Consider the following 11077-nt stretch of genomic DNA (forward strand, 5'->3'; position numbering starts at 1 on the left):
AAAATAGAAGTGTTAAACTTTTTTTTTATTATTATTTTCAAAATATTTTTCATAGAAAATATCTTTCAAACGAAATAATTTATTTTTTATTATTTAATTTTAATTTAAAAATAAAATATATTAATAAATTTATATATAATTTTTTTAATAAAAGTCACAATATATAAAAAAACTTACTCTTTTAAAATGAGGAAATCAATTTTTTTAAAATAATTTAATTTTTTCTTTTAATTAAAAAATTATTTTTCATTAACTAAATTTTTAAAATATATTAAACATCAGAAAATATAAAAAATTTTGTATTTATATTTTGTATTTATTTTTATAAATACTAAAATATCAATTTAATTTAAATTAATTTTTATTCAAAATTCATTCATTTTTACAAATATTAAAATATCGATTTTCGATTTATAACGAACCGGTGTATGTATTATTTCTAAATTAATCAAACTAACCATTCTTGGATAAGTATGAACTGTGAACCTACATTGTCCTGACTAGGAAAAATATTTATTAATCCCTCAAATTAACATCAACTTTGAATATCTACCGTCAGATGATTTCTCAGCCCAATCCAACGGTCAGATTCTAGTAAATCACTCTCACAGAACTACACTTCTCTTCTCCATCTCTCTCTCTCAACGGAAATAGAATCTTCAAATCAGGGGGAGAAAGAGAGGCAGAGGAGGAAAGAGCAAAGAGATGCTGCTTCAATTTTCAATTCGGCGAGGTACTGAAGCTTTTGATCAAGTAGTTATTGAATTTTGAGTAAGAAAATGATAATGAACTCTGATTTTGTGTGTATTTATCTGTTTTCAGTGAGAAATCTGAGGGCCTTGAGTTCTCAGATCCTTGCTTTGAGGTCCTTTAATTTATCTACTGCTACTCAGCCTTCTTCCAGCCAGCGAAAACCTCTGGTAATATTTTCATACATGTTTATACAATATAAATCCTCAGGTAGTGGATGATTGGAAATAAGAGTATTATTGGCAGCTTGGTTACTGAGAAAGTGCAAGGAAATGAAAAGAAACTCAGTTTATTTGTTTATTTAGTTTTCTCTATCTCATTTTGGAAGTCCTTCATAGAAAATATCTCGTTGTAGTCGAGTACTTTCTGAATTAAGTTCTTTCAAACAGATCCATTTCATTTATGGTTCGATAGATTTGGATTAAGCTGAATTTTTTTTTCTTCGGAGAAATTCTAATGAGCCATTTTGTTTTCTTAATGGAGTTGTTCATTGAGAGTATAAGAACTTAAAGCAGAAACATAATTTATGTGTAATGTTAACTTTTTCCACCTCCTTCTGAATTTCACGTTGTAGCAAGATCTTTTTTGACTAGTGTATTTTTGTGCGATAAATAGAGCTGAAATTTGAAAAGCAATTTATGATTAAACTATTAAGTGCGATTTTTTCTCTCCATGGAAGTTGAATTCAAAGTTTAATATTTTTGGCTGAGTGTCATGAAAATATTTACTCGGATTAATTTGAAGTCATAGAGACTTGTAATTATAAGGAAAATTTTCATTGCAAAAACAATCTTTTAAAAATTTTTCTTAGTTAAAAGCCAAACACAAAGTTTATTCCGCAGCCTTAAGATTGGTGCTATTGGAATATTAATTTGATGGGAGTTTTTGTACCAATTAAGTGATAATTAATTGTATCAGAGGGTACCAAATTTCATTGGAGGGACATTTGTTGATTCGCAATCATCTACAGCCATTGATGTGATAAACCCTGTGAGTTCTTGGAACTTTGCTTTTTGTGTTACATCAAATATAATTCTTCTTGGATTCTGATTGATTTCTTTTTTGGTGATAGGCAACACAAGAAGTTGTATCACAAGTTCCTTTGACTACAAATAAAGAGTTCAAAGCTGCAGTGTCTGCAGCAAAAGAGGCTTTTCCATCTTGGCGTAACACACCAGTGACAACCCGCCAACGCATTATGTTCAAGCTCCAGGAGCTTATTCGTAGAGACATTGTAAGCATGCATTTTTTGTCTTCTTGCCTTCTTGCATTGGATTTTATCATTTTACATACAAAACATTTTTTGATTAACAGAATCCTCACTTCTTGTAGGATAAGCTTGCGATGAATATTACTACCGAACAGGGGAAGACTTTGAAGGATGCACATGGTGATGTGTTCCGTGGCCTTGGTTAGTTCATATTCCATCATGGCTTTTGTTTGAGAAGTTTTTGTGTTGATAAATTATTGAACTTAATTGTTGATTTCCTCTGTATGTGCTTTCATTTCTCGTATAGAGGTGGTGGAGCATGCTTGTGGAATGGCAACCCTACAAATGGGAGAGTATGTGCCTAATGTGTCAAATGGAATTGATACCTATAGTGTTAGAGAGCCACTTGGTGTGTGTGCTGGGATTTGCCCTTTCAATTTTCCTGCAATGATTCCTCTATGGGTAAAGCATTCTATATTCTTATTAATTATTTGCATTTTTATTGACTTTTGCATTCCTAACATTACTTTTAACTCTGATCGTTCCTTAATTTTGTGTTATAGTACTTGAACATCTGGAAGCTGTGAGGCTGAAATTTAAATTTTTTGTTTAACATGAGTCAGAACAGTTAAATATTCTAATTTTTTTGTTTCATATTGTGTTTTTAATTGTCATGAGGAGGCAAAAAATTAGCTGGCTTTATGGCTATCAACAATCAACCTTTTTCAGTTTCCAAACAAAAGGAAAAGAAACATTTTTAGTTTTATTTTTATTGCAGATGTTCCCTCTTGCTGTTACGTGTGGTAATACCTTTGTCTTAAAGCCATCAGAGAAAGATCCAGGTGAGTGTTTACTTGTTAATATTGTAAAGCATTATCTCTCTCACGGGAGTACAGCAATTAGATAATGGGAAGAAAAATGACAGAAATACCATTATATAGACTTGTTAGGGCCTAGGGGTTGGTTACTAAAAGTATAGCGTCCAATGTGCATTTTAGGCACATGAGATTGAGAGGGGTTGGATTTGCCACAGTTGTGATATCTCATCCTTCTATACTAATAGTGCTTGGAGGGTAGGACTTTATACTGTAATGTGTTTACTCCAATTGCATTTAGTGCTAATCACTTATTGTTCTATCAATAATAATTGTCCATTTAAAGTCCTTGAAAATGTTTCTGATATTCATAACTTCCCCTCGTATAACAAAGGCTTTTTTACTACTTTCACTGATATAACTTGGAATATTATTATTGAAAGGCCTGGCAAATTCTGGGCTGGAGAACAAACGTTATGGCTGGAGGGAGTATCTATTGCTTTTCTACTAATTAAGTTGCATATTCTGCACATTCTATTGCTACATGTTTGCAAACCATTTCTGGAAAAAATTGCAGCAAATAATCTGTAGTGCTGTTTGGAATTGTTTCTATTTTTATATGTTTAGGAATCAGGAAAGACATTACTGATTTTTTTGGTATTTTAAACCAGATAGTTTCATAAGTACCTTTACTGTCTACTTTTCTGATCTGTAGCACCTGAACTTGGACAGGTTTTGAAAGTGGTTGTCTTGGTTATACCATTTTTATGTTCTTTTCCTTGAGATTTATTTGGTTAAATTTGTGACCTGGAAAAATTAAAATTAATTTCTACTTTTCTCTTAACTATAACTATAATTTTATTTTTTGGTGTTTTTCCAGGGGCTTCTATAATGCTTGCAGAGTTAGCAATGGAAGCTGGTCTGCCCAATGGTGTCTTAAACATTGTTCATGGCACCAATGTATGCTGCTTCTAAACAATAAGCTTATCTTCACTTATTCAGCTCTTTGAATCTTCATTGGCTTTTATCTTTTCCTTTGAAAATGCACTGAAGAACGTACTGAATATTTTAATTGCATCTTTAAGGAGTTTATGTTTTCTATTGACTGACTTGTTATCATGTCTGCATTATTACGTAGATACAAAATCCCTGCAAAGAGTCATGTTTGCTCTAGATATTGTATCATAAGACATGAACTTACAATTTCTGGTAATCGGTGGTAATTAATGTTATCGTTTAGAAAATTTGTTTTGCTAATGTGTTTCAAATTTTGGACAGGATATTGTTAATGCTATTTGTGATGATGAAAACATCAGAGCTATATCTTTTGTTGGTTCCAATGTTGTAAGTTACTCATGCTGTTTGTTTCCAGATTCCAGTTCCTATGCGATTTTTTTATGTATATACCATCGCAAATTTTGCAAGTTGGGAATCCCAAGAGCATGCTTGTGGAAGATTTCCAAAAGCAGAAAATTTTTAAAATTATGTTTAATGAACACATTATTCTTAGAATTCACTAGTCCAAGCTTAAGTAGAGTTTAAACAATCAATGTTCATGAGCTCTGTATTTCCAACATTAAGAAACAGTGCTACATTTTCCTTGTATAAGCACACTTCTGCATTTTCAATACACAAAATGAAGTCACAACTGAGAGTCTAGGTTTCTTGAAGGAAATTTGTCTCAAATATTGATATAGCATTCATTGCCTGATAGCAGCAATCTTAATACTCTATTCATCTTATGAAATGTGTAATATTTTTTTTAATGAATAAGCAAGCTCTTAACTGGTTGTGCAGCATAGTTGGTCAGACTGCCTTTCATTTATTTATTTATTTCATTTACAATTTGTTATTTGTATTATAGCTTCATCTCACTTTTACAATTTGTTGCTATGTCCAAAGGCTGGCATGCACATATATGCAAGAGCATCAGCCAAAGGGAAACGTGTTCAGGTAATTGCACTTTATTTTTTTTCCTGGTAACCGTCCAGTATCTTTGGGACAATATGATTGCTTTGCAATGCTTGATGTTTGGCTTTGTAATTATTTTGTCCAGTCCAACATGGGAGCCAAAAATCATGCAATTGTCTTGCCTGACGCAAACATGGATGCTGCTTTAAATGCCCTAGTTGCTGCTGGTTTTGGTGCTGCTGGACAACGGTGCATGGCACTGAGCACAGTAGTTTTTGTTGGAGATTCACAACAATGGTATTATGTTTTTCCCCCTTTGTCCTTTTCATTTTTCTTTTGTATTTTACTAGGAAACTTAAAGTAGGCTATCAATTATGGTATTGTAGTATAACAGCAAGTTTTTTCCATGTCTTCCAGGGAGAATAAACTGGTGGAACGTGCAAAAGCTCTGAAAGTAAATGCTGGCACGGTGCCTGATGCAGACTTGGGTCCAGTGATCAGCAAACAGGTACAGTACATGTTTCAATAATCTTTCCAGTAGATTCCCCAACTACTACTTCAGATGATAAAAGAATGTGAACAAAAGTTGCCTTAATTCTGCATATGCAGGCGAAAGAACGAATACACAGATTAATTCAAAGTGGTGTTGAAAGTGGAGCCAGACTACTGCTTGATGGAAGAAATATAGTGGTACCTTGATTTAATTTTCTGCGTCATTATCTTGTTGCTAGCACCAGATACAGAATTGCTGATGAGTATGGGGTAATATCCTGTTTCTGGTGAGGATAATACTGAATACACAACTTCCAGACCTCAGGATTATTGCAGGAAATTATGGTGTAATAAGTGTGGAAAACAGTAAGGGACAACCATAATCATTTGTTATAGGATGTCTGAAAAATTGACTTGATGCTTTGCTTTCCCTGTAATTATGGTACCTTTGATCCTTGATGGAGTCGTCCACATGACAGATTTTTCATCTTTTTTTATAAAGGGGAAATGGTCTACTTACCAATTTTTTGATGTTTTCTATTTAACTAGGTCCCAGGGTATGAGCAAGGCAATTTTATTGGACCTACTATCTTATCAGGTGTCACAGCTGATATGGAGTGCTACAAGGTACCATTCATGCTTTTGAGTAAACTGGACTTCAGAAACCTCTTTACTTTCAATTGGGTAGAAATACATGGACCTCAAGAGTTTATAAAGATTGACTTCTACTCATTACCTTTGCAGGAGGAAATCTTTGGGCCAGTTCTCCTATGCATGGAGGTTAGATGGAGGACTCATTTTTTTCCTCTGGCAACTAGGCTTTGATTGGATGATTGGGATTTATTAATATCTTTCCCTTTTTATTATTCTTTGTTTTAACCCTCAGGCTGATAGCTTTGAAGAAGCCATCGATATTGTCAACAGAAATAAGTATAGTCTCAACTATGACTTCCTTGGCGTGTAAATTATCATTTTCTTTGCATCTGGTCTCTTTATGTGTAGTAATACTGATGTTGCAGATACGGCAATGGAGCTGCCATATTTACTACATCTGGTGCAGCCGCGAGGAAATTCCAGACTGAGATAGAGGCAGGGCAGGTAAAGCTGAAGACCATAGTATTATGAGAACAATAGTGGAAACCACAACAATATAATCAGATTGAACTGACACCATTATCATGAACTTTTGACAGAAATAGGAAAATTTTTATAGTAACATCAAACCAAGGGTTTAACTGAACATTTTATCAAATAATAAAAACATGACTTACTAAGAGAGTTAGTGGTCAGTCAAATAGCATATTATACATGTAATGTAAATCTAATAATTTGAAGTTAGAAAGAAAATAGGCTATGCAAAGTACAATTAAACACTTGCCAAAAATTCATTTGTCTACAAAGCTTATAGCTGAAAATTGAAGTCAAATACTAAGATTTTTGGTGTCAAAATAAGTTGTTTGAGGTTAGGAAAGAAAAGGTTGCTGACAACTTAAAATGGTGCACTCTATAATGATAAATATGGGCATTTGGCAGTGCTCCTTGTGATTCCTAAACACAGCAACAATTTGGAGAGTCCGATTTGTTGGGCAAGAGCCCATTTCACTGATTTGTTGTTGAAATAACTTGCCTTGCTTGAATTTATCTGAATCTGAGTTTATTGTGAAAGTTCTTTCTCGCTTAACTTGATTAAATATGAGCATTTGTTTGATGTGATTTATTTTTATGCAGGTTGGCATCAATGTACCTATACCAGTTCCGTTGCCCTTTTTCTCATTCACTGGCTCCAAGGCATCTTTTGCAGGAGATCTTAATTTCTATGGTAATATTGCACTCTCTACATTGCTTCTTCCTCTTTCTTTTGGGGTGGGGTGGTCGTGCCGCACAACATTATTGTTGAATTTACTAAAGAAAAAAAGTTTGAATGAATTGCAGGAAAGGCTGGAGTAAACTTTTTCACCCAGATCAAAACAATAACTCAACAATGGAAGGATTTACCTGCAGGGAGTGGAGTTTCCTTGGCAATGCCAACATCACAGAAGATCTAGTGTGTTGTAATTCTCATCTGTAACTTCCTATAACTGGCTTTGAGCCTTCAATAAAAATAGCAAGCAATCTTTTGGAGGACAGTAATTTACAATCAGATCCTTCTCTATGCTGTTTTTTTTCTTTTTGGTAGTAACAATGGGTGGGTTTGGCGGGCAGGGCCTTAGACCTAGAGGCCTTTTTGGTTTTTGCATATAGGCTTCTGAAATTTGTCATCTTTTCCTTTCTCTTATTCTTTGAACCCTAGGGAAACAATTGTTTATTGTTAAGGTCCCATTTATTAGAAGGAAGGAAGAGAGTGAGAGTAAAAACTCATGAATGAAAAATACTTTTCCAATTAAAAGAAAGTTACTTTTGAGGATGATAAGCAGTAAAAAATATTTTCTTTTTATATTTTGAGAATTTTATAAATACAATTAAACTTTTTTTTTTGAATCAATAATCTTATAAAAATTTAATTCAATTAATTTTTTAATGATAATGTTAAGAATGGTTAAATTCAATTCTTTTTAACCAAAAAGTTAAATTATGCAATAATTTTCATAATAAGATACAAATTGGACAAAGTGGCCGAATCACCCGTGGTTACTAAACAGGACTTGTCTCTTTAAGAAAGATCACCTGAATTAATTGTTATATATCTTGAATTTACACTCAAAAGCGATGTCGATAACTTGATAGCATGTTAATAGATAGTCTTATCTGTATAGTCTATAGAGAGGAATAAAGATCAGATTCATATCTCTATTGAAAATGTGTATGCCTCTCCATAACCAATTTGCCTCATCCACAAGACCTTCCTTTCAGAATTGCCCATAATGGAATATATTCCCTTTGCCATCCTTTTTTTTTTTTTAAATAATATTCCTTATAAGCTAAGAAAATAGTAGCATTCTTGTAAAGAAAAAAGAAAAAGTAGTAGCATTGAGAGCTAATACAAAAACTCATAAGATAAATGTAGCTTAATAAAGTATAGGACTTCTTAATTATGATGGAGCAATTTCATTATTTTTGTATGTGTAAATTTGACCTTATATGAAAGTAAAGGAGTATAAAATCACTTAAGCTACTCAGTTTGGTCAATTAAGAAACAAAACACTAAATTTCAAAATTCTGGATTTAAACCATCACCTCGTTTAGTCGTGTAATGTTTTCTTAAAGGCTTTTAAATACTATAAAAAAGTATTGGTAGAAAAAGAAGAGCATAAAATCTGATGACCTGAGATTCAAATCTAGAAGAGAGTCGTGTTTTGGTCTGGGTAAGCTCTCTTTTTCTGATTCACCCCTTTCTTCCTTATGTCCCTTTCCTTTTATTTTTTAGTGACGTGTTATTATTATTATCATGTAGGACCGTATGTACAGATGTTCTCTTTTTTCCATTGCCAGACGATTATTCAATTCTCTCCGGTGTCTGTATGGGTCTGATCCTGAATGCATAGGGATTTATAGGTCTACTGACCCATCAAATCGTGTAAACTGGATTTTGACTTATCATATCCTAACCGTGTTAGGTCAAACCTCTTAGTCTGGAATTCGAGCCGCGCTTAAAAAAGTAGACCGATATATTAGATTGTCATAAAGTTTTGCCTTGACTCTCTCTTATGGGTCTAGTAAAAAACGAGCATCCGAGATCCAACTTTTATAAAAATCTAATAAAGGTGAGTATGGTGGAGTTTCTAGTTTTGATGTCAAAGTGTAAAGTCTGTCTGTCCTCTCTGATTCTTATTCTCTCTAGTGGCAATATCAATCCATTTCAGTGCACCTACTCAAGTCCATGTCCTTCATTGACTTTCTTTTCTATGTAGCTGACTTCATTTTTTATGAGTTTAAAAATATGGAAGAAAATTTTTATCTTTTGGTCCTCGAGTTTAGAGTGTTGTTCAATTTTATCCGGAATAAGCTTTAGGCTCAATGACCTTTTATTGATAATAATAAAATAATACAGTTTTTTTTTTAAAATGTCGTTTCTGATTTAGATTTTTAGAATCAAGTCTCTTTTTTTTTTTTTTTTTTTTTTGGATTTATAGTAGTTTTGCTTCATTTGGGAGATTCAAATTTTAGGTTTGTATATTTCATTTGTTGGGTTTAAATTGCAATTTCTAAGTATTTTGTTCTTCACAATATATGGGTTTATTGTTATTTATTTTTCTATTTTGTTCTGATAGAAAGTAATAAGTATTTTTAATATTTCCAAGTATAAAATTAATATGTATTTTTCATATTTAAACTAAAATTGAAAGATAGGTACAATCTTGGCGAAATTGGATATCAAACAAGAATTCAGGATTAAAAATGGATTTTTTTTTCTTCCTTAGAAATGTATCATATACTTTATCTATTTTCCATTTTAATTCTTTCGTATTATTATTAATATTTCTGCATGAAAACTCTTTGACATGGAGCAACTATGTAACGACCCCAAAATGGACCGTCACTGGCGCTAGGATTCAGGTCGGCTTAAGGCCGCCAGAACCCGTAGCAAGCCTGCTATACTCTCTGTGTACCTGTAAACCTCATACATGATCATACATTTTCTGTGAAAATAAAAACTCTTTTCTGAACCAAGGCTTAACCTGTGCATGCACTATCTCTGTACTCTGTACTCATGTACTCTGTACTCTGTATCCCTGACTAGAGCTTGCTCTAGATGGGTTAACTCATACCTGTTAAGCCTGGTTTTCACATACAGGAAAACATATATACATATACAGATCATGTACAAAACATACATTACTACGTCAAGCACATTTCTAACTGTATACACAACTATTACATCTCTTTCATATTACATGTCCACTCTAAGTTATTACAAATCTCTTTACTCTTTCTGTACTCTGCTGAACTGTCCCTGTACCCTGTACACTGAACCTGCAAAACTGGGGTTAAGGGAGTGGGATGAGCTCTATAGCCCAGTGAGTAGAACAGTAAAACATCTCAGTAAAATATGATCTCATGGAATGCATCACAGCACAGACAAGCCACATCAAGAGTAAACCTGTCACCACATAGTCCCAGTAACTCTGTGCCAGGGCGTAGAATCGAGCACCTGGTCTTCCTGTCATATATGTATATGTGTATATAACACCTCTGTACTTACCATTGCCAGGGCGTAGTCAAAGGCTCCTGGACTTTACTATATACCTGCCAGGGCGTAGTCAAAGGCTCCTGGACTTCTCTATACCTGCCAGGGCGTAGTCAAAGGCTCCTGGACTTCCTGTCTGAGACTATTGGATCATTCAGCATTTACCCACATCATCAAATAACGATGCAATGCAACATATTCGTGGATACTAATGCAATCAACCTATAGTAGAATCATGATGCATGAGATATGCGAAAACATTCCATTGTGCAAGTAAAAGAGTTAAGTTTAGTTCCACTCACCTCTGGCTATCTGGACTGACTGACTCTGCAGGTTCTGAAACTCTGGAGCAGTACTCACTGCTGCTCTCTCTGGTTCCTCTGGTCTGTACCTATACAGATGGACTCAAATGAGGGACCAAACAAGCTTATGAATAACTCTCTTAAACTCCCCAAGAATCCCCTTAAACTCACTCAACTATTCATGCAAAGCATGCAAAAGAAAGCTGGACAGGATACTTGTAACGACCCGGAAATCCGACCCGTTACCGGCGCTAGGATCCAGGTCAGCTTAAGGCCGCCGGGACCCGTAGCAAGCCTACATACCTCCTGAAAACCTGTGGAATCCCATACATAACAACATATACATGATCTGTAAAAATTTTTCTTTTCTCTTATCCAAGCAAAACCTGTGCATGCACAAAATCATACATAAACCCCACACTGGAGTCCTCATCAAATACTCCAATGGGGTATCATCATCATACATATCAGC

The 11077-nt window shown here is 33.9% G+C and overlaps 1 protein-coding gene across 1 annotated transcript; it reads left to right on the plus strand.

The window, feature by feature from the left end:
• The first annotated feature begins 572 nt into the window (after positions 1-572).
• On the plus strand, positions 573-7318 carry LOC110624882 (methylmalonate-semialdehyde dehydrogenase [acylating], mitochondrial). Its single transcript, XM_021770304.2, has 19 exons — positions 573-733; positions 823-920; positions 1669-1740; positions 1823-1984; positions 2083-2161; positions 2268-2422; positions 2739-2802; positions 3656-3735; positions 4054-4119; positions 4678-4728; positions 4832-4983; positions 5104-5194; positions 5296-5376; positions 5728-5805; positions 5923-5958; positions 6065-6108; positions 6198-6276; positions 6907-6997; positions 7111-7318. Exons 1-19 carry the CDS (start codon positions 706-708, stop codon positions 7221-7223), a joined length of 1620 nt encoding a protein of 539 aa, XP_021625996.1. The 5' UTR covers positions 573-705; the 3' UTR covers positions 7224-7318.
• The last annotated feature ends 3759 nt before the right edge of the window (positions 7319-11077 follow it).

Source organism: Manihot esculenta, chromosome 10 (assembly GCF_001659605.2).
Source record: "Manihot esculenta cultivar AM560-2 chromosome 10, M.esculenta_v8, whole genome shotgun sequence".
Classification (NCBI taxonomy): Eukaryota; Viridiplantae; Streptophyta; class Magnoliopsida; order Malpighiales; family Euphorbiaceae; genus Manihot; species Manihot esculenta.

Coding starts and splice junctions, on each gene's coding strand:
- LOC110624882 (XM_021770304.2), top strand. CDS start 706: ATGCTGCTTCAATTTTCAATTCGGCGAG. Junction 2,162..2,267: donor TGATGTGTTCCGTGGCCTTG/GTTAGTTCATAT, acceptor TTTCTCGTATAG/AGGTGGTGGAGCATGCTTGT. Junction 2,423..2,738: donor CTGCAATGATTCCTCTATGG/GTAAAGCATTCT, acceptor TTTTTATTGCAG/ATGTTCCCTCTTGCTGTTAC.